Source organism: Carcharhinus amblyrhynchos, chromosome 19 (assembly GCF_965287045.1).
Source record: "Carcharhinus amblyrhynchos chromosome 19, sCarAmb.v2.hapA, whole genome shotgun sequence".
In the NCBI taxonomy this organism is placed as follows: domain Eukaryota; kingdom Metazoa; phylum Chordata; class Chondrichthyes; order Carcharhiniformes; family Carcharhinidae; genus Carcharhinus; species Carcharhinus amblyrhynchos.
In genome coordinates this window covers 40,003,608-40,025,287 of record NC_137342.1, presented here as the reverse complement: position 1 = coordinate 40,025,287, position 21,680 = coordinate 40,003,608, and the positions used below count along the sequence as shown (strand labels likewise).

The window sequence follows — 21,680 nt, the reverse complement described above, 5'->3', positions numbered from 1 at the left end:
AGCAGGAGCAGCGAATTTCAGCAGCAGTGCACACTCCCATGCTGCTAACTGAACTGCTTCATTTCCGATGAAAATGATCAATATAATGAGAAATGATGCAACTGTCTTGATGACTGCTGGATGAACTGAAGTGTACAGATAACATTTAAAGGCATCATTAAATTTCTCCTCTTTCAAAAAAAAGGGACACTTAAAAAAACTGCAATGTCTAGATCTTACTTGAACTTGGACTCCACTTCACTAACAGCCTTTTGGTATTGTTCGGTGGTCAGTTTGTAGAATTGAGCACTCTGCGGGGGAGAGAGAAAAACAATGAGAAAATTAAAATTACATTGAAGTGCCTGACTGTTCCCACCCCCTTCCACAACAACAACACAGCAGGAAGCAGTCTTAAGATGATGCAAATGATTTTGAGACACCTGGTTGGTTGTATTAGATACAAATCTATGGCAATGCGATTAGATGGGAGCACAACTGGTTTGGTTTGCATGGGTCATTGCGTGTGGTGATGAATAGCTCAAAATTGGCCCCTGTTGCCTGACGCACCAACGTACAGTAATCTCATTTGGGATCAGATTTATCTTTCTTTACTGGATCAATAAAGATGAACACAACAGCTGAAAGAATCAATAGCAATTTTTGATTGTTTCAGCTTGAAGGCTCATTTTTGTTTAGGCATGATAGTTTGAGTAGTTTATTTGCTGTTTTGATTGCTGTTCAACCGCTCAGTTGGGGTTTCGATATAAAGAAAGGCTTTCCTAATTTGATTGCAAGCCAACTTATCAAAAAGTCATTTGTCAGCAGAGAGAGGATTCATCATTTGTTTCTTGTATCCCTCTTCCACCATCATTTACTCATTACACACCCTGTCCTGATGTTTGAAGACATTTATTACCACCCGCTTTTACTGTGATAGAAAGGGGAAATACAAAACTAGACGCAGAGTCCCTCAGGCAGGGGTGCTCCTGCGTAATTCATCTGCTACAAAACAGCAAGCGACAGTGTTCCAAAGCTGGCACAGTTCAGCACAAACAAACATCCCAGAAATGAATGCATCTTATTGAGTTTTTTTTGCAAGCCATGCTTTATTACCAATGGACAATTACCAAAGTATAACTTTGCAAGCCTACTTGCCGAGGATAAAAACCACCATTTAGGATTTACGCTAGAACAAATAAACAAATCTTGTAAAAACAAATGCCGAACGCTCCGGTTTCCTTTCACATTCTGAAAGATATGTTGGTTAGGTGCATTGACCCAAACAGGCGCTGGACTGCAGCAACTGGGGGATTTTTCAGAGCAACTTCATTGCAGTGTTAATGTGAGCCTTACTTGTGACTAATAAATAAACTAACTTTAGGGGAGATTTACCAGAATGGGTCCAGTGGTGAGAGATTTTAGATACAAGGTTAGGTTGGAGGAGCTGGTGTTGTACTTTGCTGGTGCAAAGGGGACTGAAGAGAGATTTGATGAAGGTGTACAAAATGATGATGTTTGTCAAGATAAGCAAGGAGTAACCGTTCTCCTTACCTGATGGTGCAAGGACAAGAAGACACAGGTATAGCTTTTGGGCAGTGGGGAATATGAGGATAAAATTTTTATGCAGTAAGTGAGGATGAGCGGAGACTCGCTGCCCACAAAGGCGGTGAAAGCCCAGATGATCAATGATTCAAAAATAAACTGCTGGACATGAAGGAAATAAACCTGCATGCCCAGCAGATGGTGCTGGGGAATGGGACTATTGGTTTGCTCTGCAGGGAACTGACATGGATTGGATGGGCTGAATAACCTCCCCCGTGCCATAAATGACTTACAGGAGGAAGGAAACTCCACTTTAGTTGCTGCATTGGCTGAAGTCTATTTAATTAGCACATTGTACAAATCATAAGTAGATCAATTGTATCAAAATCGAGTTATCCCATCAGAAAACGGACAGTCTCCTTAACAAGCTCTTATTATGCCAGCGCTGAGGTTTTCCGAACAAGTGCTGAGTGCAGATCATAAATGACCCACCATTAGTGACTACCTTCTGAAGGAGGTAGCTCGTGCTGCCTTATAAAAGCAGGTGGTAATAATGTGTTTTCGATATTTCTCTGTTCCATCACAATAAAAACGGATAGTAAATGATTTCAAATGAGAGGGCACGCTGAAGAATGAGTAAATGATCATGGAATAAATGAAAAATGTTGAATCCTTTCTGCTGGCTTAGACTCTCCTTCCTCCGAAAAAAAAAACGCAGACATGTGGAACCTTGGACTCAGTCACACACATCACAACCCTCTCCAAGCAGTCCAAAATTGCACACCTGCACAGATTTGATTGTGACCTCCACTCCAGAATCTCAGCAAATGTCATTTTCCGAGCCTGGAATTTTCTCTTTTAGATCTAAGTTTTGTGGTGAGGGGTGGAGATCAGGAGTGTTTCCCACCATGGAGGCTGCTGGGAATTTGCACCCTTTTGTGCTGTGTTTTAAATATGTCATTTGTGTGTGGGGGGGGGGGGGGGGAAGCTAAGGTCTCGTGTGAGAGGGTGGGCTGCATGGCACCATCATATCCTGCCGCCATATTTAAAAGCTGCTGAACAGCAACTGGTGAGGAGACATTTCTTCACCCGAAGAGTGGTGAGCCTGTGGAATTCACTACCACAGGAAGTAGTTGATGCCAAAACATTGAAAGTATTCAAGAGGCATCTGGGTATAGCACTCGGGGTGTATGCGATCAAAGGTTATGGGGGAGAAAGCACGTTTGGGCTACTGAGTTGGACGATCAGCCATGATCGTAATGAATGGCGGAGCAGGCTCGAAGGGCTCCTCTTGCTCCCATCCTCTACGTTTCTATGAAACCCAGCCACCACACTGATTGAGATGGCCAGAAGAGGACAGGGACCTGCAGCATCAAAGTTCAGCAACATCTTCTTGGATGCCCTCCTTGACCAAGTGGAGACCAGGAGGGGCATCTTCTTTCCAGTGGATGAAAGGAGGTGGCTGAGCAGAGGGATGAACCCTGCATGAGAGGAAGGAGGCAAGGGTGGTCCAGGACAGGGCCACTGGGGATGAAGAGGCTAGCTTTCCTCCTCTAGTTAATGAGGATTCATGCTTGTCATAGAAACCTTAGGATCAAGGATGCTTCCATGTTGGAGGCAGCACATTATTCTTTCTTGCTCTTTCTTCTCTCACTTACAGGTGCACCAGGAAGGCAGCAAGGCCTGATGCTCAGGAAATGTCCAGCTCCAACATGAGCCTGGAGAGGAGCTAGAACATTGCAGATGACCAAAGCACACTTGCAGAAGCAGACACCTGCACGCTGCTTTGAGACTAACATCTTAGTAGGTATTACTTCTAGTGTAAGAAGGGTCTGACATTCAGATGGTCACCACAAAGACACATGTTAACAACAGGAGGAGGCAGGTTCGGCTGAGCTCACCAGTGCTGAGGAAATGACATCAGAGGTCCAGGTTCGATGATGAGCCTCTGGAATCATTCTTCTAACAAATCGTAGAAAGTCAATTAGAAGCAGATCAGGCAGAGATGTCAGAGGCCCTTGACTAGGTGGCTTGTGAGGCAGAGGAGGTCTTTCACTTGCCAGCTGCTGAGGTGGTACCAATCTGTACATACATGAAGGTCTCCAATTAGGAGTGTGGTAGATTCCATGCAGACTCTTCTGGCGATTGCACACCACCATGATAGCCATGGATGACCTTCTGCAGTGCCAATGCAAGAGGAAGACAAAGCACTTCAACTGCCCTCTCAATTGACCTTTCCTCAAGGAATCAGGTAGGGGATTTGGGCGCCCAAACGGAGGAGGATTGGCAGATGGACATCCCTAGGACCTCCCCTCCAAACGCTGACACTGTCTGGCCCTTCTGAATCCATTTTGCCTGTGATCCCTTCAACTTAGGCCTTCTGTTACCACAGTGGGAACAGTTGCTCCACAGAAGGGCAGCCAGAGGAGGCCAGGGCCCTCCATGCCATGGCTCTTCAGAGGATGTCTGCCAAGGTCATCCAAGGAAGCAGGGCAAGCTGGCTAGCAGGCATAGTCCACCCTTGCTGCCAATGTCAGAGGGACACTTAGAAGTGGTAGGGAAATAAAAATTAAGTTCTGAATTCACTAGTGATTGCATGGGTGTGAATGTTGCACATATCAAACTTTTGTAAATATTATTCATTTGCACTTTAATCATTTCTTATGTTGTGTATTGACTAGAGTCTTGACGTATCCCACCACCCTGTCCTCCAGCACAAGGCATCTGTTGGAAGGCAATGGAATTTGCCATGAGCCAAGTGAGCCATGTGCAAGAACTCTCCCTCACAAACTAAGCCTTTCCCCTTCACACTCTTATCTGTTCCAGAGCTCTAACTTTGCGAAAACTGCTGGGGGCCTGCTTCAGTTGTTCAGTTCAGACCCATCTCTACTACTCCTGATGACTGTCACCAGGAGTCTTTGCATAATTGCAACCAGTCCAGCCATGGTGGTAGTAACATTCGACCTACACTCGAACAGCTTTCCCCCTCCCCCACATAACTAGTGACCCTCCTGGAATCATGTTCAACTGCCCCATCCTTTAACTCTCCCCCACCACCTTTCATCCAGTCCATTTTAACGTAGAGATCCCCTTTCGTTCTCAAAAATCCAACCATCTAACTGTAGACATGTCCGCCCTCATTCTTCATCCAGTCACTGCCTGCACTCACACCAATAGTCTTTTTTCACACCACATCATTACATCAGGGGAGGTGATGGTGGAGTGGTATTGTCACTGGACCTGTAATCCAGAGATTCAGGCTGATGCTCTGGGTTAGGATCCCAGGATGGCAGCTGGTAAAATGTGAATTTGGCTTTTAAAAAGTCTGGATTTCAGAGTCTACTGATGACCATGAAACCACTGTCGTTGTCGGAAAAACCTATCTGATTCACTAATATCCTTTAGGGAAGGGAATCTACCATCCTTGCGGAAGGATATGTTGGCCTTGGAGGGAGCGCGGAGAAGGTTCACTAGGCTGATACCGGAGATGAGGGGGTTAGCCTATCAAGAGGGATTGAATAGACTGGGTCTGTACTCGTTGGAGTTTAGAAGGCTGAGGGGGGATCTTATAGAGACATATAAGATAATGAAGGGGATAACAAAGGGGATAACAAAGGGGATAGATAGGGTAGAGGTAGAGAGATTCTTCCCACTTAGAAAGGATAGCAGAACTAGAGGGCACAGCCTCAAAATAAGGGGGGGGGGGGGGTGCAGTTTAGATCGGAGTTGAGGAGGAACTTCTTCACACAAAGGGTGGTGAATCTCTGGAATTCTCTGCCCATTGAAGTGGTGGAGGCTACCTCGCTGAATATATTTAAGTCACGGGTAGATAGGTTTCTGATAGACAAGGGAATTAAGGGTTATGGGGAGAAAGCGGGAAAGTGGAACTGATCCACTTCAGATCAGCCATGATCTTATTGAATGGCAGGGCAGGCTTGAAGGGCTAGATGGCCTACTCCTATTTCTTATGTTCTTATCCTTACTCGTTCTGGCCCATAATTGACTCCAGGCCCACAGCAATGTGGTGTATTCTCAAATGCTCCAAGTTCAAGGACAATTAGCGATAAGCAATAAATGTTGGCTCAGCCTGCAATGCCCACATCCATTGAATGAATGAAGAAAAAAAACGCTCACTTTCCCACCCTATCGGCTTCTACTTCCTTCTTTAATCCTCACTATCCCTAGTTACCAGAGTTACCATCGGTTTGTTCCCCACGGGAATCCACCATTGATCGAACCAACTCATCCATATAAAATCCTTCATACCTCCACACCATCCCCCAATGCCCTTCACACCTTTATAACTGCTGCCCTCTTGGCTCTACTCAACTCCACACCAATCCCCTTGCCTCTTCACATCTCAATAGTCTCGCTAGCAGTGTGGACAATTGGGACAGGGTGAGGGGAGAAGATTGTCATTGGGATTTCATCTGCATCCAATTAGTGGGATGCAGAGAGTCGTAGAGTTTACAGCACGGAAACAGGCCCTTCGGTCCAACTTGTCCACGCCGCCCTTTTTTTAAAACCTTGAAGCTAGACCCAATTGCCTGCATTTGGCCCATGTCCATCTTACCCATGTAGCCATCTAACACTTTTAAAAAGGCAAAATCGTATCCGCCTTTACTACTACCTCTGGCAGTTTGTTCCAGACATTCACCACCCTGCGTGAAAAAATTGCCCCTATGGACCCTTTTGTATCTCTCCCCTCTCATCTTAAACCTATGCCCTCTAGTTTGCAAATTGGCTTCATGCTGGCCTCTGGTGGGCAGAAGATCCTGCCGTCATTGTGTACTGGCATGAAACTGACCTTTGGAGTTTTTGCCACATTGATCATTCCAGCCTATCAATTAATCCAACCCAGAAAAATGCCATCCCAAATATTTTCCCCAGATTTTACCATTTTTTTTTTAAAAACTTTTTTTTTTTACAAACGAGGAATAAAGGTTCTACTGCAGGATATTAAAGTCAATGTTTTGATGCATAAATGTTCTAATCGAAACATATAACATGGTTTTGAATGGAACTCACTTGGTTATTTGGGAGATGCCACAACAGGAGACTCAGTGTGAAATATCATAATGATTCACAGTTAAAAAAAGACTGCAATCTAAACAGCAAAATATTCCATTTGAGCTGAAGGTGTAGCCTGTATTCATTATGGACAAATCTCTTCTCTATGGGAAAGGCTCAAATTCGTGGTGCAGCTTATTTACAGTGGCAGGTTTTATACTCATCACTACAGCACATTTTTCACAAGCAAACAGCCGTCCAGAAAATACTTAGCTGCGAAAGAGCATTCTTCAAAAAAAATGAGTTGGTCCAAACTGAAGTCATGTGAGGAGATCATCAACTAAGGTTTAGCCAGTGAAACAGATACAAGCGTGAAATTAGAAACATGCTTCATAGAAGCTTACAGCTGCAAGTTCTTTTACTGATGCTGCACCTTTGAACACTTGCTGTTTGTTGAGCAGGAATGTATTTTATTGCTTTTTGCTTGTTTATTCATTCCAGCTTCCTCAATGTCACTGTTCACGAATTGTACAAGAGTGCAGTATCGATGGGGACCATTCAACCCATCATTTCTGAGCCCTCCTTTTTAAGAGCAATCCAGTTAGTTCCATTCTCCAGCCTTTTCCTAAATCCCTGCAATCTTCTCTTTTTCAAGAATTTATCCAATTCCGTTTTGAAGACTGCTACTGAAGTTGTACTCACCAGCCTACCAGTTCAAATCCTAATCATGCATGGAGTAAAAAAAACTTTCCTTCATGTCGTCATTGGATTCTTTACCCGTTACTTTAAATCTGTGCTCTCTGGTTATTAATGCTTCAACCATTAGAAAAACATTCTTCTCATTCATTCCATCTAAACCCTTCATGATTTTAACATCTCCACCAAATCAAGACTTCTGAGGTTGTTGAGTTTTGCTGCAGTACAGTTGTACAGAGGTCAGGAACATTCAAATACCTTGTCCAGATGGACCATTCCTTAAATGCTCATGTGTGGCAAGCCAATACAACGTGTCGTACAAAGTCAACATTGATCTTTTCCCCATTTTTCCTTTGATGTCCTTAGTAGCAATGTTATTACAGCCAGAAAAATACCAGGAATCCCAAGCAGGGCGAGAATGATAGAAGAGTGGGAAACTGTGATTTCCCACCAGTGCAAGAGATGGCAGGTTTAGTCTGGTGTTTAATGCACATACAGTAGCAATAGTTTGCACCATAAGTAATGATTCACCTTACTGAATGCATACTAACTCTCTACTGCTACCACTTGGATTTTCACAATAATTTCATTGCATGCTAATGTAAGTCTACTTGTGACTAAAGCTAAAGTTTATTTATTAGTCACAAGTAAGGCTTACATTAATGCTGCAATGAAGTTACTGTGAAATTCCCCTAGTGGCCACATTCTGGCACCTGATTGGGTCAGTGCACGTCTTTGTGAACGTGGAAGGAAGCTGGAGGAACACCGCCCCCGGCCAACCCCCTACCCATTTGCTGCACATACAAACATGGATTTTGCAACAACTGTCCTGTTTCACTATCTACAAATGCTGCTGATAAGGAACTGAACACTATTTTTTACTTTATATGTGGAATTACCAAGTAGCCAGAGGTCTAGAGGTCCCTTCAATTTAAAAGACAGCAAGCCTCCCCTTACATAATTTATCGAAAATGTCCATTTCTAAAGTTTCTCTGGTCCGGTGATATTAGAGCATCGCAAGTGAAATGATATGCATCTCGTCACAATTTCATCCCCAGGTGACAAAAATTTGTAGTGTTTTTCTGATGGTTTAAACTTAGTGAGGAATATGAACAATTCTTTTTTGTTACTTCACGGGATGTTTGCAACTCTGGCAAGGCCAATATTTACTGACCAACTCCAAATGCCCTTAACGGCACCATTTCAGAGTCCATTGCTATGGGTCAGAGGTCACATAGGCCAGGCTGGGGCAAGGACAGCAGATTTCTTCTCCCAAAGTAGTGAACCAGGAAGATTTTTAAGATAATTGGGTAGTTTCATGACCACTATTACTGATATTAGATTTTTATTACAGGTTTATTTAACAGAATTTGCAGTTGTGGGATTGGAATGCATATCTTTGAATGATAAACTCCAGCCTTGGAATACTAGCCCATTACAACTGTGCCACTGTTCCTTACAACCTTCAGTTTATACAACATCATCAAAATAGCACAAAAATCCTGAGGTTCTTTACAAGTGTGAAAAAGGGAATTAACAGATGAAGCATGCTGGCAGAGAATAGGAGATTTGATAAAAAGCTTTGTTAAAAAGGTGGGCTTGAAAAAGGCTTCTGAAGGCAGAAAGAGATATTGAAGTGCAAATGAGGTCAAGAGAATAGTGCCAGAGAATAATGCTGAAGTGCTTAATGGGTCAATGACCAATAATTGGGCAAAGTGGGGTATCCTATATTCAAGCCAAAGCACCACAGGGCACAGGAGGGGATGGATATTTGCAGGAGGGTGCAGAATTCATGTGAGAAGTTATAAAAGAGTTGAAGCACCCTTTGGATGCTCTGCTTTCTTCCCACAGTCCAAAGATGTACAGGTTAGGTGGATTGGTCATGCTAAATTAACCCTAGCATCAGTGGATTAGCAGGGTAAATATGTGGGATTGCGGGAATAGGGCCTAGGTGGGATTGTGATGGGTGCAGACTCGATGGGCCAAATGGCCTCCTTCTGCACTGTAGGGATTCTATGATAAGAAAAGTGATTTTAAGTTCAGTGCACTGGAGAACTGGGAGCAAGTATAGATCAGTGACGAGTGAACAAAAGGGACATTGTACAGAGCAGAACATAGGCAGGTGAGTTTTGGACATACTGTGACAAGGGGAAAGCCTGGGAGACCAGCGGAAAGAGCACCAAAGAAATTAAATCAGACAATGAAAATGCGGATAAAATCTTCACTGCAGCAGGAACTGAGGTTCAGACAGATGCTGCAAAAAAGCTGACAGACTTTGGCAGCCGATATGTTTTGGAATTAGAACTGTGGCTCTGCGTTGAACAGCATATCAAGGTGTCACAAGTTCAGAATCAACTCAAGCAAGTGAGTGTGGAGGGAGTCGGTGACAACAGAGCTCCTCCATGGAGCATAGCCTGAGAAACACGAGTCGAGAATAAAACGCTGATAGTTGCTCATTAAAACAGCAATAGCATGAACAGCAGTTGCATTAGGACACACCTCTTGCACAATTCCCTCAAAGACTAGAATTACAAGCAGAGGTATAATAAGCATTTTATTTAAAACTTGCGCTTAAAAACCAAATCGGTGATTTATATTTAAAACTAATTGGAGCTAATTTGACCAATACATATTAGATGTTATCGTGTGTCTAGTCAGGCAAAATCTAGTGGTAATATTTCAGAGCACTGTTCAGGAGTATAAACAACAAGATTTGGATTGAAACCAGTGGAATTCTAAATGTTAAGATCTGCCTTAACAGGAACTGCTGTGGTGACACTAAACCTTTGTGTATAAAAGGTACAAGTGCAAAGCTGAATAGAATGTTAATTCCTCTTAGACAGCCTATGCTATCACTCCATAACATTGTAATCAATTCTAGTGCAAAAGGGAAAAATGGGGGCAGGTTGGGGGAGAGAGAGAGAAAGGAAATTGCAAAAATCTATTAAACTACTTCTCCACAGCTGGACTAGTCCAAAAAAAATTTGCTCAATGTGATTAGGACTGAAGCAGGTTTACTCCATGTTGCTTCTCCACAGTTCAGACGGAATTTAATTTCTGGCAAATTGGATTTCTGCTAAATCCTAACACAGTAATGCTAAAATCCAGTTTTCCACAGCGGGAAGGTTGAATAGAATGGTGCTGCATTCTGAAAGGCTCACTTGTCTGTGCCATACCTTGTGATCTTGGCTCTCCCCTTGGTGGGAGGGGAGGGGGAGAGAGAGAGAGACGGATGGTAAAAGAAAAAGTCTTCACTGCAATCTGCGCATTAACTTATTAAAATATCATCTGACAGGAGATGTTTGTAATAATCTTTCTTCATAAAGAGTATATTGAGCTGCCACTAATCCGGTGTCAGTCAGTGACCTTAATAGAAAGCTGATTTGTGTGTTTACTCAATCACCAAAAGACAGAGCAGAAAATGAAAGTCCTAAGTCTGGAGATACTGAAACAATCAGAAAGCCAATTAATCACACAGATGAAGGCCGGCGTGACCAAGATCTTGGAAGAGATGGGAAGGGAAAAGTGCCACCTATTAATGGTGACAACAGCAAATACTCATTTAATTTAGACAACTTCACAATTTATATGACACTTCCACTATGATGCATCTGATAAATTCCTTGTTTAAATCAACAATTCTCATTTATGAATTTTACTGTCCATCATCATTATAGCTAACTCTGAACAACAGGAAACCAAAGCACGGTCAGAAGAGATAATATTTATTATTAACTCCTTCACTGCTTTTGCAGGTCTTTATGATTGGCACTGGAACTGACTCACAAAAAAAATGCACAATTCCTTTTTGTTCTCAACCATGACTCCATTTCTTCTGTTGCAAAGCAGTGCATATGCTCGAGTTACTCAATAAATTATCAAAAACAATCATTGTCTGCCTTTCAGTACTTCCCCTCCAGCACCCGGCTTTTTATTAAGTGAAAAAACATCTTGCTAACAGTGCCACAGTGTTGTTTATCTAGAAGAGAGTAGAAAAAGCAGCTTCATAATCACTAAATCTGAAAGTTACTCGTCGACAAGGACAGAAGACTCCACACTTCTTCGATATGTACCCTGGGATCTATCACATCCATCAAAAGGAAGACAAGGCCTTGTTTTAACATCTCATCTGAATGATCCCACCTCCAATCCAACCATGCCACACTGCCTTAGCAGTGCACTGAAGCTGGAGAGGGGCTGAGGCAGGTGGGAACCAAGAGGAGAAAAAAACTACCTGACCTCATTTATACCAACCTGCCTGCCACAGATGCAACTGTCCATGATCTGTAGGAGTCATTGCGGAGACATAGTTCCGTCTTCACAGAGGACCCCCTCGTCTGTTGTGCGACACTACCACTGTGCCAAATGGGATAGATCTCAAACAGATCTAGCAACTCAAGATTTGGCATCCATGAGGTGCTGTGGGCCATCAGCAGCCAGAGAATAGTACTCTACCACCATCTGTAACTACACGACCCACATATGCCCCATTCTACATTACTACCAAAGCCAGGGGATCAACCCTGGTTCAAAGAGTGCAGGAGGGTATGCCAGGAGCAACATTAGGCAGACCTCAAAATGAGGCATTAACTCAGTGAAGCTACAACACAGGATTACTTGCACACCAAACAGTATAAACTACAAGTAACAGACAGAGATAAACAATTCCACAACCAATGGATCAGATCTGTAGTCTTACCACATTCAGCCATGAATGGTGGCAGACAATTAAACAACTTACCCAGCTCCACAAATATCCCCTCTTCAACAATACAGCAGCCCAGCACATCAGTGCAAAAGTTAACGCTGAAGCATTTACAGCAATTTTCAGCCAGAAGTGTTGAGTGGATAATCCATCCTCTCTGGAGGTCCCCATTATAACAGCTTCCACATGAATCAGCTTAAAGTACCGGATAGTGCAAAGGCTATGGGTCCTGATAGTATTCTGCAATAGTACTGAAGACTCATTCCAGAACTTGTCATGCCCCTAGTCAAGCTGTTCCAGTACAGCTACAACATTACCATCTACCCAGTAATATGGACAATTGTCCACGTCTATCTAAATACAAGAAACAGGACAAATCCAACCTGGCCAATTACCACTCCATCTGTCTACTCTCGATCATCAGTAAAATGACGGAAGGGGACATCAAGCAGCATATACTCAGCAATAACCTGTCCACTGATGCTCAGTTTAGGTTCTGCCAGGGTCATTTGGCTCCTGATCTCATTGCAAACTTGATTCAAACTTGGGCAAAAGAGCTGAACTCCAGAGGTGAGGTGAGCGTGACTACCCTGAACATCAAGGCAGCTTTTGACTGAGAATGGCATCAAAGAATCCCATTAAAACTGAAATCAATGGGAATCAGGGGGAAAACCCCCACTGGTTGATGTCATACCTGGCACAAAGGAAGGTGACTGTGGTTGATGGAGATCAATCATCTTAGCTTCTGGACATCACTGCAGGAGTTTCTCAGGGTAATGTCCTCAGATTCTGAAGTAATCCATGTCCATATGCAGCAAGGCTTGGATAATATCCAGGCTTGGGCTGATAAGTGGCAAGTAACATTTATGCCAAACAAGTGCCAGGCAATGACCATCTCCCACTTGCCCCTTGAAATTCAATGGCAATGCCACTGCTGAATTCCCTACTATCAACATACTCGGGGGTGGGGTGTGTGTGCGTGTGCGTGTGCGCGCAAGTGGCTACCCCAGAAATTGCCATTGCTGAATTCCTTATTATCAACATCCTTGGGGGAGGAGCGAGGAGCTACCCCAGAAATTGACTGGACTAACCATAGAAATACTGTGGATACAAGAGCAGGTCAAATGCTACAAATCCTCCTTTTCACTCCTCAAATCCTTTCCACCATCTACAAGGCATGTGGCAGGTGTATGATGGAGTACTCTCCACTTGCTTGGACTGCAGTTCTAAGTACACTCAAAAAGCTTGATACCATCTAGGACAAAGCAGCCTATTTGATTGCTATCCCTTCCACAAACATTCAATCCCCCAACAATGACAAACAGTGGCAGTAGTGTTCATCATCTACAAGACATTCCACGGGAATTCACCAAGATTCCTCAGTCAGCAGCCTCCAAATCCACGACTACCACCATACAGAAGGATAAGAGCAGCAGACACCTGGGAACACCACCACCTGGAAATTCCCCTCCAAGTCACTCGTCACCCTGACTTGGAAATATATAATTGTTTCTTCACCGTCACTGGGTCAAATTCCCAGAACTCCCTGTTGAAGAGGTGTACCAAGGGGCTGCAGCTGTTCAAGAAAACAACTCACCACCACCTTCTCAGGAGCAACTATGGATGGACAATAAATGCTGGATGAGCCAGTGACGCCCATGTCCCGTAATTTAATAAAACAAACGTTAAAGCTCTAAGCTTAAGACTTGGAATAGGTGCTTGAAATTACAAGTAACTGATGAAGGTGTGAGTCTGCTGCCAACTGAACCAAGCTGACACATTCAAGTTGAAAGATTGATTAATAGCACAGAATTCAAGGCTGGATCCAAAAAACTCCCCAACAATAAATCTGATTTTTGTTCAATAAACCCACTGTGAAAATTTAACGTGCGTGCCTATCTAATTGCACTGTTGCAAGTACATTCACAACATGGATGGAAGTGATTCAAGATGGCAGCTCTCCACCAATATTGAGAGAGCAATTTGGGATGAGCAATAAATGTTGCCCTTGTCAGTGATCTTAAGAGCTTTGATAGGCATGGCTTGGCCCAGCTTCTAATCAAGCAAGTGTGCAGCTTAACACTTTGTGAGAAGCTAAGAGAATAGGCACATGCTGTGTTTGCAGGACGTATAAATGTGCAAATGCAATAATACAGTATTGATAGATTGGCTCATGATGTTGGCATTCAGGTCCCAAAAGCTGTGCAGTGGAATGCAACTAGGTTCATCATTCATGTCAGAAGGATGAGCGATGAGGAACAACTCGATAAACCAGCTTTGGAGAGAGATGTCCCAGAAGGAACATTGTATCTGATACTGAAAATATTTAATGGAATGAGGCAAGCAAATCTGAACAATATTTTCAGATCTACTCCAACAGCCAAAATAAGGTGCAGGTGGTCGAGTGCAAGTTTAGAAAAGATGCTAGGAGGTTTGCATTGAAGATGATCAACTGCTGGAATAGTTTGTTCAGAAGTCTAATTCACTCCAAGGCGTTTATTTAAGGATCAGTTTGCCTACACACGCTGGCTCAAGGAGGAGTTAGGACATTATCCAATTCTGTACACCGCATCCAGGAGAAAGTGCCTGAGAAGCTGCGATTTTCATTTTGGGTCGCAGGGATTCTCTAGGAGCTGGACTGAGCAACCCTGAAATGAGTGAAGAGGCTCTCACGCACAGAGGCTGGCTCAGTGGAAGGCCTGCTTCAGTGCAGTGGAGCTCTGTCAGAGTTTTTAAAAATTAAAACAATAAACAGCCATACAGCCTCAAGCCCCTCAACCCCAGACACTGTCTGTGCCCCATCCATATGCTACATGCACATATATATCCCCTACTTACTTTCATGGTTTCTCATACCCTTCATGCCAACCTATGTCCCTCTACCCAACCCAAGGCCCTTTATAGCTTCTATACCAAATTAGTCCCAACTCAGGGCCACACTGCTTTGTTCTTATACCAATCATGCCAACTCATGCAGTATCCACTATGGGTAAACCTCAGGAGTCACACTGAGATTAAGTAAAATTAAGCTTAGACGCCATTTGCAGACTTTATTTTAAAAAAATGAGTTGTAAATACTCATTCACTACATTTACATTCCTTCAGTAACATAAACATGTATCAATTATGAGCAGAAGCAGGCCTTTTGGCCCCTTAAGTCTGTTCTGCCACTTAAGATCATGACTGCCTATTTATGTTTCAAATTCTATCTACCCCCAGTGTCCTTTCATTCATTTGCTTAACAAGAATCCATCTACTTCAGCCTTAAAAACATTCATTAACCCTGCCTCCTTTGCCTGCTGAGGCAGAGAGTTCAAAGTTGCATAATCCTCAGGAAGAAAAACACTGCTAATCTCCATCTTAAAAGGGCAACACGCAATCTTAAAGCAGTGTTCCCTCGTTCTTGATTCACCCACAAAAGGAAACATCTTTTCAATATCCCTCTTATCAAGACCATTCAAGATCTTGTACACTTCAATCAAGTCACGCTTCACTTTTGGAAAAGAAGCAAATGCAATGTGAGCAAAAACTTTTTCACTGTGAATGGTTTGGGTCTGGAATGCACTGCCTCCAAATGTGGTGGAGGCAGATTCAATTGAGGCATTCAAGATGGCATTAAGTAATTATTTGAACAGAAGCAATGCGAATGGGTACAGGGAAAAGACAAGCGAATGGCACCAAGTCACTGCTCATTATGAGAGGTGGCTCAGACACAATGGCTGGAATTTTACCACCACACCACCCTGGAATCAGGATGGGCGTGGCTCACATAATGGAATTCTCCATTGGCCTCAGGCTGGATTTTACAAGCCTTCCCTAAGCGAGCTTGTAAAATACTGGCCAATGGGTCTGCACCATAACAATTCTGTGACTCTGTTCCTCTCTCCTTTTAATCTCTTGATTTGCATGTATTGCCAGAATGTTTTCTGCGTCCTCTATAGCGAAGCCAGAAGCAAAATATTTGTTCTTTTCATTCCACGACTGCTTTATTATCCACTATTAACTCCCCATTCTCACTTTCTGAAGGAACAATTCACTTTGCATGTAGAAGTTCTTGCCGTTATTACATTTAAAAGGAGCTTTATCTCATTCTCTGATTTCTTTCTCCTGATTAATCTTGTAGACATTCTCTGCTGTCCTTTAAATTCTAACCAATCATCTGACTGGCCACACATAGTTGAGAGTCCTTAAGACAGAGATAGATAGGTTCTTGATTAATAAGGGGATCAGGGGTTATCGGAAAAGGCAGGAGAATGGGGATGAGAAAAATATCAGCCGTGATTGAATGGTGGAACAGACTTGAAGGGCTGAGTGGCCTAATTCTGCTCCTATGACTTATGGTATGCTTTTTCCTTAACTCTAACTTCTTCAGTTAACCATGGATTGTGGGTCATCCCCTTAGAACTTTTCTTTATAGTAGGAATATAGTTATTCTGAGTATTCTTAAATATCCCTGAAATGTTTATCACTGCTTCTCTGCTAATCTATCCTGCGGCTTAGTATCCCAGTTCACTTCAACTAGATCAGCTTTCATGCCCAGATATTTTCTCTTATTTAGGTTTAAACACAAGTCTTAGACTCAAAGGGAGACAAATGTGGAGTAAACAAAAACTGCTTTTTAACTCCAATTTCTCTCAACCACACACAGACTATGGATGGTGGGACAAATTATTTATAGCGATCTGTCAAAGCCCCTCTAATCTGTCAGCTATTTGCTGTTCTTTATGGTACAAAAATTAACATTCCTTATCTGTTATGCTGCATACCAAGCACTTTAAGGGTGGCTGGGTGCTATATATGATCAACAGATATGATTGATATATAGGACGTAGATGCGTAGAGCAACATTATAAATTGCCCTCTAAATAGCAAGTTCTTGGTAACTTGTCATATATATTATTCATAGGATAGTACAAGGTTGTCCAAGGGCCATCATGGAGTCTAGTGGACCACAGTAATTTGCATACAACTGAAACTTGTCGGACCTATCAAATTTAGGACTTATTCATCAATGAGACACCAGTGCAAAAACCTCCAGTTTCACCCAAGTCAAATTGGAGAGTGAATAAGAAATTGAAATTAAAATAGAAGTATTTTTTCAGAGCTTATGGGCAGGGTTTTTAGGATTCATGGGTTGTCGTTTGGAAACTGAAACCAGGAATTGAATCAAGGGTTTTGATAAGCTATTGTGATCAAATTACTGGCAATACAATTTAAGACAGGCTACAGGTAATATTTCACTTTTCCTCTGGGACTACTGTGTTTGTCTCATAAAATTTGCAAATACGATAGATGACACAAATAATTTAATCCAACGGTGTTTAGACACTTCTAAAAAAAATTAGAAAATTTATTAGGAACAGTATACATTTTGATTTTTTAATTGGATTTCTTCATATAGATCTTCAGATTAATTTCTAATTAGATTAAATCCTGCTTTTGTGTGACAGGCTGAAATCACATTGGCACGTTCACTGAATATTGTATATCATTAATGCAGTAACAGCATCTCTATAATATCACTGCACGTTAAACTAAAAGCCTATTATAACAAGAAATGTGTCATACAATAGGTATTTTATGTGGGTTTCTAAGCAAGTTAGTATTCATTGAATTGAAAACCTCCTGTCTTGTACGATTTGGGGGCATTTTATTCATAAAGACAACATGAAATGGAGCTTTGTATGTGTGCACGTGCATTTTAAGTGGATTATTAAATACAGAGAACATTTTTCTGGTAACACACCAAACACCGTGAACCACCGGGAGTGCATCAGAAGGCTCAAGCACAAAGTAGTCTATAAAATTTACACTAGTTTTGGATACCACCTTGTAATGCACTGCTTAAATCAGTCATTGTTCAGAATTTATGCAGCACAGTGGGTAAAGGGATCACCCACTGAAATATTATGCAAGAGGCATTATTGGATTCCTGGTTTGCGTTCTGTCAGTAAGAAGTCTCACAACACCAGGTTAAAGTCCAACAGGTTTATTTGGTAGTAACCACCACTAACTTTCGGGGTTTGCCCCTTCGTCAGCTTTGCCCCTGCATTCAGTCACTCAGCTAAAGTGGGGACCACCCCCCACACTTGAACTGAGTATCAATGCGTGTCAAAGCAGGACCAGATGGAGGAACCGATGCCCTTTACGTTACACAAAATTCAGACCCAAGCATGGACAACTGGCCATTCATGTCAGAGCTTCTAATACTTGAAAACGACACTCTGAATGCATAAAGAGGGTTCGGGAACAGAGAGAAATTTGCCAACACTAAAATGTCACATGCTATTTGTGTCTGGATTGGCTGCCACCGCAGAAACGTTTTTCTGTTCAGGCTTGTCTCTACTGTAACTATTATACAACCGGTCACAGTGAGATATCCATCATGCGTGAATGAAACAAGGGTTTTTTTGTTGTGCTTGTTTTTAGGATATTGAACGTCTTGTATATATCACCAGCAATAGAATACATGTTGATGAGCAATAGTTTCTTTCACAAAAAGATTCCATTCACGCCAAGACCCCGAAAACTTGAGTGTGATTCAACATCAAGCTCAATGGGATACCTTTGTGAGCAGTGCTCACTAATATAGATTCCCTGGCCTTTTGTATGCTGGAACAGGGATGAAAGCATCAACATTACCTCATGAAAAGACTTACAGTTTCAAATGGTGTCGGATTTATCATTTTAGTCAGGTGAACTTGTTTTCAATTTGATCAAATGTTATGCTTCATCTCTTTCCAGCTTTTTAAAATAAATTACTCATGGGCTAGGAAACCCATTGTTTCTGACAGTAATTGGCATAGCTAACTCCTGACTTTTACTGGCTGTTTCTCTTTCTCCCTTTATTTGGTCCAGCCCTATTAAATGGGCTTGTGTATCTCCCAGCTTCCAGTTCTGATCAATGGTTTCATACCTTTGTAATTGCTGACAAACCTACCTGCCTTGTGTTCCTTGAAACTTGTATTTTTATTGTAGCAGATTTCTTGCATTTGTGGCCGTTCCCCCTTATTTTAACTTCTGATTTATAGGTTACCACCTTTATTTATTGTTGATGTAATTAATTATATTTATTATTTTGACTTGTCAAAAGATCAGTGCTCACCAAGAGAAACACTGTCTATTACTTCATTTTCAGATTAGTGGACGAAGCACTGATTCCTCTGTCCAGGACCTTTCTGGGATTTCTTGCACATCTCAACATCTTGGGAAAAGTGACTTCTTGACATAAAGGCTTAATTGTGTTTTGTATCTTGTCATGATTATGTATTATTCAAGTGTTAAACGTTAAGCTAATACATTTGTTATAGTTAAACTGTGTTGCTAATTAAAATTTGTTTAGATAAAAGTTCCCTAATTTGTTGGTAGGATCATGCGTAGAGTGAAACACATTTTTCTCACATGAATGCCAAACTAGCTAGATGTTAGGATCTGGTCTGACTTCATAATATATCTTGGCATTTCTGATCTGGTATCCTAACACCAGTGACATCACCATTACACCATCATGTGTCAATAGCCAAGAATGAACACAGCTAGACCTTCCTACACAGTTTTCACAAGCTTGTTCTTGTATCTTCGTCACAAACACGCGGTGAAAACAACCTACCCTGATCAGGAGAAATTCATGTGCATGTTTAAGTTGATTGAAATGTTTAGATGGTACTAATAAAAATTGTTAATAATTTGACAACTGAAGACTTTCCATTAAGCAAAGGGCACAAGCCAGGAGTATGATGGAACATCGTGTTGGATGAACACAGCTCCAACAGTGCTTAAGAAGCGTGACACCTTCCTGGACACAGAAATATAGAAACTAGAAGCAGGAGTAGGCCATTTGGTCCTTCGAACCTACCATACCATTCATTTTGATCATGGCTGATCATCAAATTCAATATCCTGATTCCACCCCGCTCCCCCAAGACAGTTACAATCTGTCTTCCTATTATTGCTACCAAAGTAGATAACCTCACATTTATGAATGTCACAAGATGCTTGACTGGTAACCCATCCACTTTCTCAAACATTCACTTATTCCACCACCTGTCTGCTATGTGTTCCATTTACACAATGTACTGCAGCAACTCATCAAGGTTTCCTTGACAGTATCTCCCAAATGTAGGATTACATACAACAGATGTTACAACAATAGGCTCACCAGTCAATGCCAGTGTTTACTCACCACTCAACTTCCCCGCATCTTTCTCCATCTGAATCTACCATTATAAACCTTTATTCCATTGTCTCTCAAATGATTGTCTACCTTTCCCTTAAATATTTCAATAGTATTCACTTCAATATATGGTAGTGATTTCCACATTCTCACCACTCTTTGGATAAGGAAGTTTCTAGAATTCCCCATTGGATTCCTTGGTGACTACCTTAAGCTGATGACCTCTAAGTTATGATCTTCTCCATAACAGGAAATATTCTCTCTGTATGTGCCGTAGCAAAATCTTTCATTATTTTATCAGCCTTTACAAAACCAAATCTACAACATCTACACCTGGAAAGACAAGGGCAACAGGCGGCAAAAGGCAGGGAATTATAGGCCAGTTAGTTTCACGTCTGTTGTAGGTAAAATGTTAGAATCCGTCATCAAGGAGGAAATAGCGAGGCATCTTGAGGGGAATTGCTTGATAGAGCAGACGCAGCACGGTTTCGTTAAGGGGAAGTCGTGTCTGACAGATTTACTTGAGTTCTATGAGGATGTGTCTAGGGCGGTGGATAGGGGAGAGCCGGTGGATGTGGTCTTTCTTGATTTTCAGAAGGCGTTTGACAAGGTACCTCACAAGAGGTTATTGCAGAAGGTTAGGGGACATGGAGTTGGGGGTAGGGTGTTAGCGTGGATAGAGGATTGGTTGTCAAATAGGAGGCAGAGAGTGGGGGTCAATGGGTGCTATTCGGATTGGCGGATGGTGACTAGTGGAGTGCCCCAGGGGTCGGTGCTGGGGCCTCAGCTATTTACCATTTATATAGATGATCTGGAGGAGGGAACCGAGTGTGTGGTGTCGAAATTTGCTGATGACACCAAGATTGGTGGAACGGCAAATTGCGCGGAGGATGTGGAGAGTCTACAGAAGGATCTAGATAGGCTGGGTGAATGGGCCAGGAACTGGCAAATGGAATTTAATGTTGGCAAGTGCGAGGTGGTCCACTTTGGTAGGAATAATGGTAGGAAGGATTATTACTTACGTGGCGAAAAACTGCAGCAGGCAACGGTGCAGAGGGACCTTGGGGTCCTTGTGCATGAGTCGCAAAAACCCAGCTTGCAGGTGCAGCATGTGGTCAGGAAGGCGAATGGGATGCTGGCCTTCATAGCAAGGGGGATTGAATATAAAAGTAGGGAGGTCTTGCTGCGGCTGTATAGGGCATTGGTGAGGCCGCAGCTGGAGTAGTGTGTGCAGTTTTGGGCGCCATGCTTACGCAAGGATATTTTGGCCTTGGAGGGAGTGCAGAGGAGGTTTACTAGGCTGATGCCGGAGTTGAGGAGGTTGAGCTATGAGGAGAGGCTGAATAAACTAGGCTTGTACTCGTTAGAGTTTAGAAGAACGAGGGGAGATCTCATTGAGACATATAAGATGATGAATGGGATGGATAGGATAGAGGTGGAGAGACTCTTCCCGCTCAGAAAGGATAGTAGGACTAGGGGGCACAGCCTCAAGATAAAGGGGGGGCGGTTTAGAACGGAGTTGAGGAAGAACTTCTTCACTCAAAGGGTGGTGAATCTCTGGAATTCTCTGCCCGT

The 21,680-nt window shown here is 42.5% G+C and overlaps 1 protein-coding gene across 1 annotated transcript in view; it reads right to left on the bottom strand.

Moving 5' to 3' along the window:
* Positions 1–21,680, bottom strand: part of chchd3a (coiled-coil-helix-coiled-coil-helix domain containing 3a) — a 303,356-nt gene that overhangs the window by 35,882 nt on the left and 245,794 nt on the right. The window contains exon 6 of the mRNA XM_080207651.1: positions 220–290. Within this exon, the coding sequence (XP_080063777.1) occupies positions 220–290 (71 nt within the window). The remainder of the gene's footprint in view (positions 1–219; positions 291–21,680) is intronic.